Source organism: Biomphalaria glabrata, chromosome 11, assembly GCF_947242115.1.
Source record: "Biomphalaria glabrata chromosome 11, xgBioGlab47.1, whole genome shotgun sequence".
Classification (NCBI taxonomy): Eukaryota; Metazoa; Mollusca; class Gastropoda; family Planorbidae; genus Biomphalaria; species Biomphalaria glabrata.
Window position 1 is genome coordinate 37,537,032 of NC_074721.1, and position 19,576 is coordinate 37,556,607.

The 19,576-nt window shown below is 35.9% G+C and overlaps 1 protein-coding gene across 3 annotated transcripts in view; it reads left to right on the plus strand.

The window, feature by feature from the left end:
• Positions 1-19,576, plus strand: part of LOC106069852 (dual 3',5'-cyclic-AMP and -GMP phosphodiesterase 11A-like) — a 222,413-nt gene that overhangs the window by 57,399 nt on the left and 145,438 nt on the right. For all 3 annotated transcript variants that reach the window (XM_056003930.1, XM_056003932.1, XM_056003931.1), the window contains exon 3: positions 15,970-16,149. In XM_056003930.1, the coding sequence (XP_055859905.1) occupies positions 15,971-16,149 (179 nt within the window). In that variant the 5' untranslated portion in view covers position 15,970. The remainder of the gene's footprint in view (positions 1-15,969; positions 16,150-19,576) is intronic.

Below are 19,576 nucleotides of genomic sequence, written 5' to 3' on the forward strand. Positions count from 1 at the left end.
GAAACAGGAACAGTAACTCCAAGTTTTCAATATTTGCAGGAATATTAATGATGTGACCAACTCGAAAGGAAATACTTTTGCTTGTTTGTTCTCGTTGTATTTTAATTGCAAGACGAGAATTCGACGTACGTTAAATCAAATGTCCAAGGCATTTTAAAGAATTATGTGTCTGTCTCCTAAACTGAAGTCCATACAGGGTTAATTTGACCAATGATATTCACTTTTTATTTTATCTTGTATATTAAATACTTACTTACATCCATACTCTCAATGTATCATCAATGAATAAGAAACCAAAGATTGGCAAAGATGCATTGTATATACATGACATTCTACAAAGTTTAAAATAAACGGAAGAGTATTCTAATTGGCTATATGTCGAAACATTTTGTCAAAGACACAAACTCTGGCCATTATTTATTCAATGTTATTACAGTGTGTTGAAAGTGTTAGTTTGGCTTGGAGCAAGATGGCAAGTGTAACAACTGATCATGGCCCGCGCTATGACTGAAAAAAACAACAACAGAACAATATTTCAACCATACACCCTTACCTCAACACGGGAAAGTTTGTGCAAAGCTGCATTGAATATCAAACATGTCATTGACCCACTTATCTCAGTGATCTAACCAATCAGAGCTAAGGGACTTAATCACAGGCAGTACCGAGAAGTATTTTAAGATTCGGAAACGAAACATTTGGTACCACAGCAGTGTCTGCTGGCTTAGCATGGGCAGGACATTGAGAACAAAGTGGGGTCTCATGGAGTAAATTGGTTTGTTCATTGAAGGACAATGACTGTGACTTTGTTACTCATATTCCCAATGAAGAGTGGAAGACATATTTCATCTTTGCCATGTCCACTACCGTAATGTTATTTTTTTCACATGAAATGTATGTTCATGCTAAATTTTTTCAAACAAAGCTATCCCATTTCTCAGGAAAAAACAAGCTAAAAAATGAAACTATTTTAGTGAAATAGCTGAAAAGTAAAAAATTTATTTGAATTACTTCATTGTTGAATTTGAAAGCAAAGTTAAAGACGTCAAGAACTTGAAACCGGTTTTCAATAGCATCAGTTCACCATTTAGCACAGAAGCTTATTCAGCTCCAGTGGATATACCTCCAAGCAAATTATGACCTGAAAGAGAAGTTCCAGTCAGTTCTTCCGCGGAAGTTCTTTGAGTATTGTCAGAAGCAGCATTTTAAAAAAGTTGCTGCTAAATGTTCACTTTATTTCTGTCCACATACAGCTATGAGCAAACATTTTCTTGTTTGAAAATAAACAATAGTAAGAACAGGTCGATGCTGACTGACTGCAATTTGAAAGCAGTCCGAAGGGAAAAAAAAAGTAAACAATTAAATACTGCACATTGAGAACAACTGTACATTTGTGGTGAAATGCTGTGATGTAAAAGACAAATGATAAAATGTAAAAATTATAACTAAAATTAGTTTTAGAAATCGCTGACACTTGTTGTAATTCCTCATTGAAAGTGTAAAAAAAAAATGAAAAGTATGTGTATAATAGAGCATAAATGTAAATTAATATATATATATATATATATATATATATATATATATGCTCCCCCCAATTTCCAAAATTTTTAAAAATGTGGCACTCGATAGAAAAAGGTTGCCCACCCCTGCCCTAGAAGCTTAACTTCCAAAACAGACCAACTTGTTGAAACTGCGTCACTGTGCTTCATTGAACTGGCCTACAAATTCTGAAGCTGTAGTTTTGCCATTGATTCTCCTCATGAAACGAAATCAGCCAAACTGTGATGTAGACCTACAGGTAAGCTTAATATTGACAGTGTTGGGGTCTACTCTAGCTGCGTAGATCCTGCACTCTGTAGGCTCAGGGCACGACTCACCGTTTTATTTTCGCGTTAAGTTGTGGCAATAGTGAAACACATATTTATAGCTGACCTGATTCCAAATATAGCAACACTCCGACTATTTTGAGGTATTGACAGCAAATCAATATCGCTCCTTGGGTGACATCTGCAATCGGCTTTGAGCTCCCCCCCCCCCACACACTTTTCTCCCCCCCCCCCTCTCTCTCTCCCCTAACATCTTGTTCGTTAGGTCAACCACACAAAGCAAGGGCTTAATGAAGCAATTAATAATGTTACGTCCTTCATCAGCTGGTTATTACCATGTGTCGTCATTGGCTGGTTATTTACATGTGTCGTCATTGGCTGGTTATTTACATGTGTCGTCATTGGCTGGTTATTACATGTGTCGTCATTGGCTGGTTATTACATGTGTCGTCATTGGCTGGTTATTTACATGTGTCGTCATTGGCTGGTTATTACATGTGTCGTCATTGGCTGGTTATTACATGTGTCGTCATTGTCTGGTTATTACATGTGTCGTCATTGTCTGGTTATTACATGTGTCGTCATTGGCTGGTGGGCACGATTGATGTGGTTTAGTTGACTGTGGAGTCTGTTGATGAGTGTTAACTCTTTCTCTCCTAACCGACGATACAAACGTTGATCCCATCAGAATGTGATAAATAATTACGGAGAGAAAGAGTTAAGTCTTGACCAACAGGAGCAGAAGAATGCAAACTTAAGCTCAGCACCAACAACGTGACAACACGAGGAGAGCTCATCCTGAAACAACAACTTGTTTTTGAGATAACACTGAAGCCCAAACTACAACCCGTGGGTAACATTCGGCCAGTGACGGCGTACAAAATAAAGCCACATAGGCTCGGTTCTATGGACTCGACGTGTTGTGGCCCGTGATTTGCGGGTGGCCTGTAGTCTGAATAGATAAGATAGATACATTTTATGGGTCCAATCAAATGGAAATTCAGTTAGACTACTATTGACCACCTCAGTGTAACCACTGTAACAATAACAATATAGATGCCAATACGAACAACATTCACACACGAAACACACACACACACACACTCACAAGCAGCGCTTTATGAATTAGACTTCTATGTACTTCTCGATGACGACAGCTGATCTTGTAACACTCTGACGAAAGTGGGATAAAGGAGTTTTTAAATCTTTCTTTTTAGTACTGATAGAAATGAGAAGACCACTTCGTTCCGATCTGATGTAACAATGGTTTAATGGGTGCATGTTTCCTTTAAGAATCGTGAGTGTTTTGGAAATGCATCTTTCATGAAAAAGTTCTTCAAGAGATGGTAGCTGTGTTCGAGTGATATAGGATTGGACGATTTTGCAATAACAGAAATATCAACCTTTTTGTACTCATACCAACACATACACACACAAAATAAACGATTAATTTAATTAAACATTTTTTTTTTAGTTCCGATTGTCTCCGTTTGGTTCAGATCAGGTAAAAGGCGTCATACTGCGTCATACGACGTCCACTGTTAACATGACGTCACATACAAAGTCAATATTGCGTCAATAAAAAAAAAAACCCGCTGTGAATGATCTCCCCCAATCCTACCTCTGATCAAACATTTTACCTTTCCCCTCAGATCAATTTATGGCAAGTGGTTTGTTCAGTGCTTCGAGAGACCCCCCTAAATCTCATCCCTGGTCTGGTAAGAATACCAGAAAGCTGTTGATAAATTACACGAAAAAGGGTCAAGGTTCTTTCATACATTCCCCATCCTCCACGTTCCTATCTACTGCTCTAATGAAGCATTCATCAACGAATGTTACACAAATTTATGTAAAATCAATTTTTTTTTGTTATGTGTGTTTAATGAAAAGAATATTTGCTAATGACAACAGTTTGAGATCCCTTGATCTCGGGCTGTATCAGAATATCAGCGGCTGCCCAATAAAGTATTTGACATTCTTGTTTGCACTATCAATTTACAAATAATCTTTCCAGTTGGTTGTTTTTTTTTTCTCTCTCTATGAAATGTGTAGTTCAAAGTTCATAGTTCTCTGATTCCCACAAATACATTGTTCCTGTGACTTTATTGTTTGCCCGAAAGCTAAGCCAAGTTCTGTATATTAGCCAGTACTCTACTATGAGAGGGCACCAGAGATATGTTTTGTCTGTTTAAATAAGAACCCAAAGCGACTCTGTAATGCTATCACTGCTAGAACGGCGTTACAAAGTAACGTTAAGTCAACAGGAGATTAGATCTCGTATCGAAATATAGAGAATAATCTAGAATCAATGTATTCAAACTGTAAAGGCAGTTTGTTTCAAGAGATACAATAGATAAGGAAAAAAAGTCTAAAAGTCTTTATGAATGGACTCAGTACATAATATAGTTTGACAGTAACGTTTATCTTGGAAACATTAGCCAGGATATTGATACTGCAACGTGTATTGGGGACATGGATACTCTAAAGCAAGGATTCTCAACCTGTGGGTCGCGACCCCCTTGGGGGGTCGATTGACGATTTGCCAAAGGTCGCCAAAAGCCACTGAAAAAAATGGATTGTTATTATCTATTCTTCTATTGCTCTGTGTGTGTGCGGGGGGGGGGGTCGCGGCTAAGTGGGGGGTTGTAAAAAGGGGTCGCCGAGCATAAAAGGTTGAGAACCGCTGCTCTAAAGTCACAAACAGGCTAACAGAAACTAAGTAATTCATATATTAATACTGTCTTGTGACCTTTTTTTTGGGTGAGCTGAAAGGTGGTTGACGTAACAGAGGTGCCCAACGGAAATGCTTTAAATACCAGCTTTGGCGCCAACTTGCTTTAACTGACCTAGAAGAGAGCACCCGGTAGCAGGCGGCTTCAGAACGAGACAGCTGGAGGTCACATATGAGACGAAAAGAAAACCCGCTGCCGAGGACAGACGCAGAAGGCGAAAAGAAAATGTAAATCGGCCACCCTCGAACAATGGTTATGCCTGCGCTGGATGTAGAAAATATGTAGGTCACAGCTGAGGCTACGTAGCCACGGGAAATACTGCATTCCTCATTGATCTTCGAACCCGAAGACAAGCCTTATGTATTATATTGTCTAGTGAAAGGCTTACTCTAACGAGGACAGTCCCATATCGGGATGAAAAAGGGGTGTGTTTAGATTTGGGTTAGCTACCCTACCCTGTAGAAAAACCACCAGCTACAGAAACACCAAATGAATAGAAGTCACGGACCTGGAGAAGAATGACTTCCAGCTTGAAGATGTATAGCAAAGGTTGGTGAAAGCCAGAATCATAAAGAAGCCGATAGGCTGAAAACCACCAGGACTACTATCTACATTTTCAAAATATATACTAACCGGATAAGACCCGCGGCCTTAGTTTGGGTATTACTGATCTACTGGATTGAATTTAGATCTATGTCAAACTTGGTGAATGTTCCCTTCACATTTTTTTATATTTTGCAACGAAAATAAGAAAATAAGAGTAGAGTATGAAAATGGGTTTACCCGTTCAGCCGACATATTCATATCCAATATAAATGTCTATAAAAACGGGTTTACCCGATTTATTAAAAAGTTTCGCTAGTTAATAGACATACAATTACGTACATTTTGTATATTTTTTCGGGCCCTCCGGTTGAGGCAAGGGGCATTAAACCTACACTACGGTCTCCGCTATGATCTAGGAGAGGGAGCTTTTATGCCAAGTTTGATCAAGATTGGTCAAGCGGTTTTGATTTTTATTCGAGACATACATAGCCTTCAATGTCGACCCTGGGAAGGTACTGGACTTTGTCCGGGAGGTGGGGTTGTCAACGAAGATTTGATTTGTGAAATTGTGAACATATAATATTTTCAAAGGATTTTTACAAAATTTTTAAAATTTTCACTACCTTAACTATTTTAATTGTGAATAGACCTTGTTTTTAATAACTTAACTAAATAATATTTAGCTTTTGTAGTATGAAGGAAGAGTAACCATTTAGGTATTACGAGCAGGACATGGCCTAAAGTGTGCCGATGTGCCAAAAAACTCAAAATTCAAACTGAAACTCATACATACATACATGAGCCTTACTTTCTGCTTACTATACTAGATAAATAAATAGCTATTTAGGAGTGTCTGATGTACATAATATAGAAAGTGTTGATGGGTCGCTCTGTGTAGGATAGTTATTCTCCAACAGCCATCAGATGAATAACATCATTTTCAAGAGACCTTTTAAACGTTACTAATCACTCAACCCGTTAGTTCATTATCGTACTAACTTGCTTGCTATAGTTTCAACATAGTTAATAGTCACGTGACCCTTAAAACTTTACAGGCACGCGACTATTCCCACCACCAAATCCACATCTTCCCCTTTTTCCTGAAGAACTGTATCAGACTTTTGGTCGTAAATCAGTATTACAAGACCTCTTTTTCTGCCCCCACACAATAGTCGTATTTTGCGGAAAAAGGTCTTAAGACCTCACGGGTCCAGAAGATAAGGGCCTAAAGCTGAGCTGTTGCGTGATTTGTAAATCTTTTGGTCTTGGGTGGTGGGGTGAGGGTGGCATTGGTAGAATAAGGGCCAAAGCGTGTACCTTTTTTTTTTTTCTAGAGATGCGGAAAAATCCAAAACAAGTGCTTTATTTTTTTTTTCTTACTTAAATCATGATGATAAGCTGATAACCATTAGATATAAACTGACGCTACTGAAGCTTGAAGTTTGGTTTAGAAGAGAGAGAGAGAGAGAGAGAGAGAGAGAGTTAGAGAAAGAAATAAAGTGAGAGAGAACCACAGAGATGAGACACAGAGGGAGAGAGAGAGAGAGCAAGTGATAGCGTGAGAGAGATAAACAGAATGGAAAGAGAGATGAGAGGAGATAAATTGATGCAAAGAAAAACATAAAAAGAACTATGACAACTAAGGAAAAAAAAGTAGAGTTAAGTCCGGAGTTGAATACAGTCTTTTTACAAAGCTTAAGAAATTCTTTAAAATAAAAACAACAAAGTTTATCGAAAGGGGATGAACTCCGTCCTTTAAACTATATCTACCAATAATGTATAAATTATTGCCCTTATTTAATATTAAATAATATAATTAAATACCAATAATTAATTGAGTATTTGTGTTTATTGATTCATGTTTTGTTAGGTTCAACCAATAAGTGTTTATAGTATCAACTTGATTAAAGAATGCGTGAGGGAGAAATAGCTTTAACAATTAACTGGGACTAAACCCAACACATTTAGCCATATCTGTGAATACTGAAGTATTAGTCTTCCTTGTTGCTATTAAACAATATAATGAATTAACAGTAATGAATCGCCGGATGGGTTAATTTTAAAAAAAAAATATTCATGTCTTGTCTATCAATGAAAAATTGTGCGAAGTTTCAGCTTGAGCCGAGAATGGATGTGGGAGAAATAACGTGTTCACTATTTTTACCAGACAGACAGACAGACAGAGTGACTTGATAGAAGCTTTGTAAAAGTAAAATGAACATGTCAAGGAAGATGTATTGAAAGAATATTGTTACCAAATAAATAAATTACAAATTACTTGGTGCCAGATGCGAAAGTCACTTAGAAATTTTTAAATAATTATGCAGTGCTAAATTTGATATTTGATCCTATACATTTTAAAACAAAAAGCTTAAAACAGTTTCTTAATTCTGTACAACGGACACAAAAAGAATATAAATCCGTTTATAGTTATCCACTGTATATACAAATGTCCGATAAACACAGACGATAAATTGCCTTTAGATTGTTTAAGCTTCCAAAGTAACAACGTTATAGATGTTCTTATGGACTCCGAAGTTTCCCGCAGAAAAAAGAAATATTTAAAGCATCTAGACTTGAACCCTTAATCTTCCGTGTTGACATTCAAGCTGAGCAGTTAAAAGTCACACATCCGACTTAAAGCTAAAACAAGCAGCGGGAATCCTAACGCTTGATTTTGGGTCCCGGAAGTACCCATGCTGGGCGAACGTATAAAAATGTGATCCATTTTCTCATTTGGTCAGCAGACGTCTTTCCACGTGCCAAGTCCTATAGGAACATTGTTTCAGGGACTCTCAAACAAATATATTTTTTTATTTTATGGTCAGCAGTCGTTTTTTCACGTGCCAAGTCCTATAGGAACATTGTTTCAGGGACTCTCAAACAAATATATTTTTATATTTCATTACTTTATATTTAGAAATATAATTATTAACATGCTAATCTATATTTTGCTACCTTTTTTTGATTATATCTCGTTACCTTTATATCCAGGTCTCTTAAATATTTTTTTTTATTGATTCTTGTGTTGTCTTGTAAAAGAAATATTTATGCAAAATTTCAGCTTGATCCAAGATTGGGTCTGGGAGAAATAACGTGTACACAAGTTTTACCAGACAGACAGAGTGAGTTGATGTAAGCTTTGCAAAAATATAGTTTCCACTGTTTTCAGCTAGTAATTATTTCGCGAAGTTATACAAAAAGTTAATTCTAGGAAAATCGTTAAAGCCCACTTTTCCATATCCGTATCCACTCAGGTTCAAGGTTTTTCCTTATGAAGAGTTTCCAAGCTACTGGAAAGCTAAAACAGGAGTAGTAGAAATGTATATCATTAAACTTGGTTGCTGATCGGATTTTTAAGCTTAGCAAACTTGGAGATTTTGTTTGGTTTTTATTGGGTTTCATGTCGTACTTTCACAATGACAGTCTACTGTATGTGAGTTTGCTTAGCAATAGTATCATTTCTGTTATCTAACGCTAGCTAAGGCTTATATCAGTATTCCTACCAATGAGACTATTTCTGTAATCTAACTCTAGCTCAGGCTTATGTGAGTTTTCGTATCAATGATATCATTTCTGTTATTTAACGCTAGCTCAGGCTTATCTGAGTTTTCGTATCAATGATATCATTTCTGTTATTTAGGCATATGTGAGTTATTTTTTTTTTTTTTTTTTTTTACCAATGATACCTTTTCTGTTATCTAACGCTAGCTCAGGCTTATGAAATGTCTCTGGATTAAGTGCGTGTGCAGCGTTACGCTAGGAAACACACTACAGATGTTCGGATCAATACAAACAGATCTCATTTGGAAAATCTCAAGCTATTTAAGGTTGTTCAGATGTGCAAGAAATAATCTGACAGCTGTCAGTTGGAAATGGTTCATTTACTTTGGTTTATTTGTGATTTTTTGTCTGAAAAACAAACAACAACAACACAACATTATGCCAGTTTCTTTCAGCATTATATTGTGTTCCTTTATTTCTACTGTATCTATATAGGTCTATATACTTAAGTGTCCTGCTTATAAAATGTCCACTAATATTTTGATATTTTATATAGGTATTTATACCAGTCTCAAATGTTGTAGCGGCCTCCATGGCAAGAAAAACCGCTTTTAGTTTTGTGTTGTCAGTCCGTCCGTCCGTCTGTCACGTTATAGCTATAATTTTAGAAACGTTATTGTCAGAAACAGATCTGACCTTATTAGCTTGCAACGTTTAGGTGTTACTGTAACTTTTAGTCTTTTGACAGCGAATCGTTATGTATTTTAAAATTAAATATGCAATATATGGACTATTAATGATGGTATGAGAACCTTTCTTGTAAGGCTGTTAATGATGATTTGAGAACCTCACTTCCTCACTTATAAGGCTGTTAATGATAGTATGAGAACCTCTCTTATACGCTGTAAACGATGGCATGAGAACCTGTCTTGTTATTATATGTTGGTATGGCAACCTCTCTTCTTTATCAGTTAATGATGGTGTTAGAACCTCTCATATGAGATAGCTAATATTTTGCGAGAAGCTTTCTTGTGAGATTATTAATTAAGGTATGACAACTTCTCTTTTGCAACAGTTATTATGCTGTGAGAACCTCTCTTGTACATCAGTTATTATGGTGTGAGGACCTCTCTTGGAACACGTAATGACGGTATAACAACCTCTATTGTGCAACAATTATTAAGGCGTGAGAACCTTTCTTGTATAAAAGTTATAATGGTGTGCGAATCTCTCTTGTGCAACAATTATTATAGTGTGAGAACCTTTCTTGTAAGACTGTTAATGATGGTGGCTCTAGAATCGATCGATGTCAGGACAATAGTTCATTTGGTTGGACACCGTGTGGACTGAGGTCATTAAGAGAGGACCTTTAGCAACTGTACGATTGTTGTTTTCCTAGAGGCCTGACCTTGCCCTATGCCCGCAACGTTATCAGTAGATGGATGGGAGAGGGGTGTGCTGCGGTCAGATAGATGACATCAGTGAAATGTCATCAATGATACAAGGATGTTTTATTCTCTGTGTCCAAGTGACATTTTAGTTCATGCCAGTTTCTATATGTCAAAGCTATTGGGAAACTTAGTTTGATATTGTCAGATTGTTTGGGTTGATTTCTGTTTGTTTTTCAATGTTTGCTTGTTGTTTTCCTTTTTTCTTCTGTGTTTAAGTTTCGTATTTCTTTATATTCATTTTAGTTTCGTACTTGTTTATTTTTGTTTTAGTTTCGTATTTCTTTATACTTGTTTAGTTTCATACATAGACATCAATAAATATAGACTGGAAAAGGGAAATAACTTCGTGTAACTTGAAAACATGTATATCTATTGTTGTCGGATTTCCGAATTCTGAAAAGTTGCATGATCTTCAGTCTTAGAGATTAAACAAAACTATACTGCTCATAAATGCTGTATAATAAAGTACACAAAATTGCATCTCACAAATGTTCGTTTCATAAAACTCGTTTATCGGCCAGTCTATATTTATGTCTATGGTTTCATATTTCTTTATACTTGTTTAAGTTTCGTCTTTCTTTATACTTGTCATTACATTTGAATGTTGTTACATGTGAATGTTACATATCAATGTTGTTACATGTGAATGTCGTTACATTTGAATGTCGTTTGTTTTGAATGTCGTTTGATTTGAATGTTGTCACATTTAAATTTCGTTACATTTAAATTTGTTACATTTGAATGTTGTCACATTTCAATGTTGTCACATTTGAATTTTGTTACACTTAAATTTGTTACATTTCAATGTTGTTATACACACTAACTTTCAAACCTGCAATTTCTTAAAAAGCTAAGAGGTGGATGAAATGATCAAAATGAAATTCACTGGCCCTATTTGAAGAATTTCAAGCATTGTCTGTATCTGTTGCAAATAAAAAGTCATTGAAAGGAAAACGAGGTCACATCTTATTAAATATAACTTTCCTGTGTAAAGAAAGTTGTTTTTATTTTAAACTGCTAATAGCCTTTTCATTATGCTAAAGTACGATTTGTATTCAATGTAACTAATTGATTATATAAAATCGTTTTCTTCCTATACGGGACATTATGCATATAAATTTGGTAGACACAATTACCAAACATATTTTATAGAAATAAAAGGTTGGTCACCATTTTTTCAAACAAAGAGATTAAATAGTATGCAGAAAAGTATAAAATTAAACCTCTTTACTATATCAGTTAAAAATGTAAAGTATATTTTTTTCAAGCTTTTATTTTCCTTAAAACAAAAGAGGACAATTTTTACAAGCTAAGAAAGTAAAGACATATTAAAAGCTAAATAATTAATTAATGGTTATGCTTGCCCTGGATGTGGCAAAATATGTAGGTCACAGCTGGGGCTGCGCAGCCACGGGAAATAGTGCATTCCACAGTAATTTTCGGACTCAAAGACAAGCCTTATTATGAATTAATACCTATTTTTACGAACTAAAAGATGTATACTATTTATTACAAAATAAACAATTAATAGCAATTTTTTATTAGCTAAAATAAATTAAATATCAATTATTACATATTAAAAAGTAAATAGATATTTCTAAATGCTAAAACATAAAAGGCTATTTCTACAATATTATAAAGTTTAGTAGATCAATAATAATGATAATAATAATTGTTCCCTAGTGCTATTAGAGCATGGAACGGGTTGCCTGAGCTAGCCAGGGAAACCAGTGACTTGGCAGAATTTAAGTTAGTGTTTAACATGCATGACTAAATGCATGATGCTTAGGACGCAATCACCTTCCTTTTTGAAGTAACGTCTGTATTATATAAGATAAAATAATAATCTTTATTATCCATAAGGAAATTTATCTTACAATGTGTGCATTACACCAAACAAAACATTGTAACTATAGAAAACCAAAATATACATTCACAAGGATTCTTTCTTCGGGGTGGGGGGGGGGGGAGGGGGACAATGTTTTATTGTTATTTGAACTAACATGCATTAGTTATTAAGAGAAAAATAGCCGCTCTGTAATTTGTTAGAAAGAGGTATTACCTTCAGTAACAATTATTTGTAATGCTTTTCTTGTTTAAAAAAACAACACTTTTTGGTAACAAAATTTACACTAAATTTCAACCGTCTCTAAATTTGGTTTTCTTTTCTCCAGCTTCAAGTTTCACGCATGCGCGGAAGCAGCCTCGTGCGTCATTTCCTGCGATTAATGGCTTCCCCGCGATTATAACTTGAATGCCACTTTATGACGCGACCCTGAGCACTGGGAGTTTCGTTCGCGTCAAACCTGACAAATGCACTAGTTATCTCCCGTGACTTGTTCTAATACATATAGTGTTAGAATGATTGAATTGGAAGTTAACTCATCAACTGTAACTCTAATATACCACCGTGATCACTTAGAAAAGGGAGATAATAATCAAAAGTGAAATTTGTGTAATAGGAAAAATTGCTTATAAGATAACTAATTTTCGTGTTTTTTGGCTTATAAGAGATGTCAGATATAATTTAGATGTTTTATTTATTTTTTGATATGTGGGGGAAGTGTATTGTGATGAAAAATAGTTTGCTTTAAAGTAAAAATAAAGAGAAGCGAAGCATGCCTTTCTTTATTTGCATAAACAGCGAACCCAAAAACGGGCCCACGGGGTCTGTGAGTTTGTGTAACATAGACAAAAAAAAAAAAAAAAGAAGATCCAGAAGCTGTGAGTGACTGTAGTAGTTGTTAAGGGTAGAAGCCAAAATAGGGTCAGTTTCACTCAGTAAAGTTAGCTAATGAGGTCAGCCTCCCTTCAAAAATATGGTTTGTTCTTTTTGTTAAACCATAATACAGGTAACTAATCATCTTGGTTCATTGGTTATTACGCGGTCCATTTTTTTTTGTTTCAAAAATGCACAGTGGCTAGGTTAAAGTTTAAAGATAATATAAACACTCAAATTACACTTGTCACAATTAATGAATGTATTCAATGAGCTCACTGTGCAAGTATTTAACAAAAAGAACAATCAAACGATGGTTTTCAGTAGGCGTTTGTTTTCGAGGTGGGGGGGGGGGGGTTGGAGTTGATCTGGGTGCTAACCGCAACGGGGGACAACGACCCTGGCGTCTCCACTGGTATAATTCATAAGAGTGTTATCTCTTAAAGACAAAACTTCTTTTAAAGTATTTCTCGAATAGACAATAAGCATGTTTTAAAATACTGCCAATCACTACGAGACATAACATTTCCTAGACACAGTCAACATCTCTTAAAGATACAGTCAACATCTCTTAAAGATACAGTCCACATCTCTTATTTTTTAATTTCAATAGAAGATTACATTGCCCAAAACAAATAAGACAAAAGCATAAGCTCCATGTTTTTTTTGTTTTTTTTTTTACAAAGACATAGCCTGTATCTTAAAAATACACGATTGGTTTCTCTTAAAGATATAATCAACAACTTTTCAATACAAAATTGGTTTCTTCTAAAGACATAAGAAGCATCTTTTAAATACATAATTGGTTTCGCCTAAAGACACAACTAATATCTTTAAAAGACACAGCATTGCTTGAAAATTATTTTTTTATGAATGAGGTTTCATTTAAAATTTCTTTAATTCTGTATATTTAGCCTCATTGGATACTAAACGACAACGGAGTTAAATCAGATCTAGATATAGGAGGACTATAGTAGAGATTTTAAAACTCAATCTGAAAGAAAATCTTAATTTAAAAAAAAAGGGGGGGAGGACTCCACATTTACATCTAGATATCTCAGTACAGTAGGAATTATTTCTCTTTTTCAATATCAACTTAAATTAATTACTACTGTTTAATTCATTTATTCATACTTGCTTGTTTCGCGTGTTATCTTTGACATTAAATGATTGTGCAAAGTTTTAACTTTATCAGAGAATGGGAAAAGTTGGAGAAATAATATGTCCGAAATGTGTATCATACAGACAAACTTCAGTAATATCAATCCTGTCGGGGGCGGTAGTAATGAATTGGATAGAGTTATAACAGAAACAAGTTGAACATCAACACGAATTAGCACAAAAACTCTGTCAATAAAAACACTCATCACTAATTAATTTGTATCAAGAGTGTTGCATTTAGATCATAAAAAAACAAAACTTTGCTGCAGACTCATCGCGAGGTTAAAACTTGTTTTTGTTGAGCTCAATTTCGATGCCAGATGAAGCAGACGTGAGATGAATTTAATTTGTATTCACTTTGACGCTGGTTATGTCCCTTCGTCCCTTCACGCTCTGATTCCTCGCCTTATCGATTCTACGAGTCTTAATGGCAGGCCTCGTGAACTGGAAACCTTATGACACATTTCATAGCAAATCTACACTTTCTTTTTTTCTATCACTTTGACGTGTGTCACATTTCTTCATGACATTCTGAGATTTAATCACAGCTCTGACATTGACAGTGCCAACCAAAAAAAAAAAAATTAATTCAAGGTTTTATGTCCCTAAAAATTTTCTGTAATTTGCAGTTTTTTTCCCCTTAAATTTCATTAAAAAGATTCACAACTCCATACAGTGCATAAAGGGAAATTAAATATTGATTAAGTTATTATCTCTAGTTGTCTTTTTTTTGTGTTTAATAAAGGAGGAGTCGCGTTGAGGAATAGCAGTTGGTCTATTACAAGGTGTGAGATCTTAAGATGAATTCTTTTTTTACATCGTTTGTTTTGTTATCTCATCTATCGTCTATCATCTCATCACTAAGTCATCTAAACATTATCTATCGTCTATCATCTCATCACTAAGTCATCTAAACATTATCTATCGTCTATCGTCTCATCACTAAGTCTTCTAAACATTATCTATCGTCTATCATCTCATCACTAAGTCATCTAAACATTATCTACCGTCTATCATCTCATCACTAAGTCATCTAAACATTATCTATCGTCTATCGTCTCATCACTAAGTCATCTAAACATTATCTATCGTCTATCAGCTCATCACTAAGTCATCTAAACATTATCTATCGTCTATCATCTCATCACTAAGTCATCTAAACATTATCTATCTTCTATCATCTCATCACTAAGTCATCTAAACATTATCTATCGTCTATCGTCTCATCACTAAGTCATCTAAACATTATCTATCGTCTATCAGCTCATCACTAAGTCATCTAAACATTATCTATCGTCTATCGTCTCATCACTAAGTCATCTAAACATTATCTATCGTCTATCGTCTCATCACTAAGTCATCTAAACATTATCTATCGTCTATCATCTCATCACTAAGTCATCTAAACATTATCTACCGTCTATCATCTCATCACTAAGTCATCTAAACATTATCTACCGTCTATCATCTCATCACTAAGTCATCTAAACATTATCTATCTTCTATCATCTCATCACTAAGTCATCTAAACATTATCTATCGTCTATCGTCTCATCACTAAGTCATCTAAACATTATCTATCGTCTATCGTCTCATCATTAAGTCATCTAAACATTTCCTCCTCATCATTGCAACATGGATCCTCTATTTTAATAATAAGATAAGATAATGTAAATACCTAGATCATGTTAAACATTCATCAATCTATTACAAAGCTGCATACTTTATTAAGAGGCCAAAATAACACTCTGTTCCCAAAACTCTCCTATAGAAGAAAAACTAAACGGAGAACTGCCTGATCTGGATGGTTCATCTTAGATATAGGATTACTGATCTGAACCCTCCGACATGAAAAATGAGAACGAGGAAGAAGAAATATGGTTTTTTTTTCCAGATCATGTGAAAAATTCACCAACCATATAGTTAATATCTAGATCATGCACAAAATACCTAGATAATGTGGAAAATACCTAGATAAAGTGAACAATTTCCAGTTTTTTAATAAAACCTTTTTTTTTTGTTCTTTTCAGGATGGACTTAGCCCAGTCCAGTGTGGAAGAATGGCTCGACTCCCATCCAGACGACATGCAGGACTACTTTCTCAGACATGCTGACGTCACGTTGGTGAACAAATGGCTTGTGGCGCACGGATTTAATCAGCTTCCAGATTTCCCAGCTCCCATAAGAAATAGTTCCTTGACAAACTTAAGGTAATTCTAAATTAAAACCCCGAAGCTATAAATAATTTTTTTTTTCAATTTGGCTTAAAAAGCGAGTCTGGACAGAACTAATTTGGTTAAGAAAAGAGGAGGAATACATTAAAATTTAGATTTTATAGAATCACTCCCACTTTTCCAGAGTTGGAACAATTGTATTGGCTTCAAAATGTTTCCTGTCAGCAAGATAAAAAAAAGTGTTTGTGTGAAAGGGTGTGGAAGGAAGGGTCGTAAATAGTGAAGAACTTTAATTTTTAAATTTATTTTTAGGCATTTATTCGAACAAATCTTTACCTCTCCTAGTTTCCGGTATATTCTAGTAAATAACATGTAAATAACTATTTAAAGTAGTATACACGAACTATTTGTATATTTCAAGATAAAAGGCCAGTGCAGTGTTTCACATGAATTCGCTAACCCGGTTGCGAGCTGCATATTTTCCCGTTGTCCGCTGCCGGTCCATTTAAATTTTCTTTCCGTCTTCTGCGCATGCCTTCAATAATGACTTTTGAGTCTCAAATGTTTGTCCCGCGGTTCTTGTGAAAGCCATCCAACTGCCTCTTTCAGAGACCATCTGCTTCCAGCTATTTTCATCTGTGCGAGGCTGAAATGGCGCCTGAGTTGATTTTTATAGCGCTTACGGGGCGGGGGGGGGGGGGGAGGGCACCGTGTGACGTGGCAACGAGCTATTGGATTTAAATTGCCCACAGGTTGTGACGTTGCAGGTCAGTGTTGAAGCCCTCTATAACGAATGGTCTAGCCCAGACTCACTTATCTACACTGATCGATGTCTTAAAAAGAAAAACAGCAATATATTTATTAAGTTTCGAACCAAAAAAAACAAACACAACAGCTAACTAAATAATGTGTATCTTCACATACGATTGGCCGCCTGTGGATGGTCCCTGGCTCGATCTCTGCTCACCATCACCCCCCCCCCCCCCCGGCCGCCCTGCTGGAGATTTGGGCTAGGACGTAATAATCTTTATTACTGATGAAAATTGGAGAACTGCAAATACCGATTACACTAAAAAGTGTATTATTTATTCCTTATCGAATAAATGGAATAACTTCCACATTGTTGAGAGATATAGCTGTAAGTGTGTAGTTCTTCCCATTAGAAATGCTTGTTTACCTCGTATTGGAATCAATTAATCTTTTTATTTTGCTGGTTATATTTATCTTAAACAGTAATTTATAATGTTTTTTTTTTTAATATTATTTCAGACATTAATCTATTTTTTAATGTTAATATATTTAACTAATTAATCCCAAACAGATTGCCTGCAGTTTATTATAAGACAGGACCTCCATTGTATTTCCAGTGGGGACCGCTGGGCCAACGGGGTGTTATTTATCACCAAGAAATATTTATCTCCCTTACCTCTGACCCCCGTCAATAGCGGGAAATAGAAGGACCGAAAAGATTTTGATCAACTGTAATCTTATATTGATGAAGCAGTGGGTTCTTGATGGTTTCTGCCAGGACATCTGATTAAACGCGCTGGGGAGGACGAGACGGACAAATGGGTCTAAAAGTCTTAAAAGATTCTACACTATTTAAACACATCGATGGCGTTTAGGAAAATAATTATTTCGATTTTGTGTGTACGACCGCATTAAAGTTTCGATTTAATACCTGTACACTCACGTAGACCATAACAAATTTTAAATGTTTCTCCCAATCAGGCCTTCTGTAAACACTGCTAAACACACAACAACACATCAACACATCAAGAACGTGACAACAAGAGCTCGATATAATCTGGTGCTTTAATGATGGTCAATTAAAACAGCCAATAGGACACAATTGGCAACACAATCAACTACTACTACCGTACTGTACTCTACTGTCTCTATGTCTTCCTGGACTCGTACATAACACTTGAGGACTCGACCAGGACCGACTTCATGGCTGACTAATAGTCCGGGTCTCAACGCTCTTCGGTCTTGAACTGCTTTCCTACATACTGTGTCTCTGGTCTGCGCAGGCCTATGATCAGATGACCAAAACACTCGTCATATTTGCGTGCAAAGTTCCTACCAGTACTGTCCTTTGTCTATCGACAGCCCTTGACCCCTTGATTGGCCTGAGTCGTGTGTGTCAGTAGGCCGCACACACATTAACCCTTTTGCGCCACCAATAGGGTTATCTTCTTCTTCTTCTTCTAGCCAGCTTTATTGCTGCTGAGCTGTGAGCTCTTTTGCAGACTGTGCCAAGGAAAAAAAGTGTGCTGTTTTCTTCAGCTGTTCAGCACTGCCGTACAGGGTGTTGGCTATGTTGGGCTGTAGTGGAAGTAGGGTCTGCCTAAGGTGGATTAGGGAGGGGCATTCAAAGAGGATATGGTTTACGGTTTCAAAAGGGTTGGCGCAATATCTGCAAAGGGGTAGTTGTGTGGAGTTTATTTTGTTCAGGTGGTAATTTAATAGTGGTGTGTGTCCTGTTCTTAGTTGGAAGATTGTAGATTGTTCTTTGCGGGGGAGGAAGTTAATACTGTCCAGTTTGTTAGGCGTAGTCATTTCTCTGTACATGGCTCTGCATGTGTTTCCTGATGCCCATTGGTTGAGCCACTCCTCTTTGTGATTGTTGACTAACATTGACCTTAGGGTGAGGTAGTTAACAGGTCTATCTGGTTGTTTCATAGATGAACCTGCCTTTTATAGCTTATCTGCCTTTTCATTTCCCATGATGCCAATGTGTCCAGGGATCCACTGTAGTGTAATATTGATATTTAATTTTGATATCATCTGGTGGATTATCACAATTAGTGTTGTCAACTCTCTTGGGCTGTTTGAGGTGCTGCTGTTAAGTGCTTGCAGAGTAGATTGGGAGTCTTTAAAGACAACAATATCTGATGGTGGTTGCACTCCTTCATATAATATAGGGTTATAACAACATGTATATATATATATATATGACCACTGTTGATGTTTAGTTGCTATTGAAATTCACTCACCCTTGGAGATTTGTAAGAGAAACTAAACAATGTCAAAGACGCTACAGGGAACTGGAAAGTTACCAATTAAATACAAATTACGAACAGTGAAGCGTGTACTATTTTTGTACTAGTAACCCTTTGTGATTATTATCTTATCTTATATAATACAGACGTTACTTCAAAAAAAAAAAAGAAGATGATTACACCCGACGCGTCATGCATTTAGCCAGTGACTTAAATTCTGCCTAATCACTGACTCTGACAACCGATTCCATGCTCTAATAGCTCTAGGGAAGAAGGAGCATTTGTACAAATTTGACCTAGCATATGGAACGAGGAATGTGCCTTTATATTTGTGTCTTTCTGAGTATTTAATTAGATTTTGCTTTTGTATTTGAAGATTATAGTTCAGAGTTTTATGTATAAATGCTACTTTACTTTTTGAGTATTCTGTCCTGAAGGCTTTCTAAATTTAGTGATTT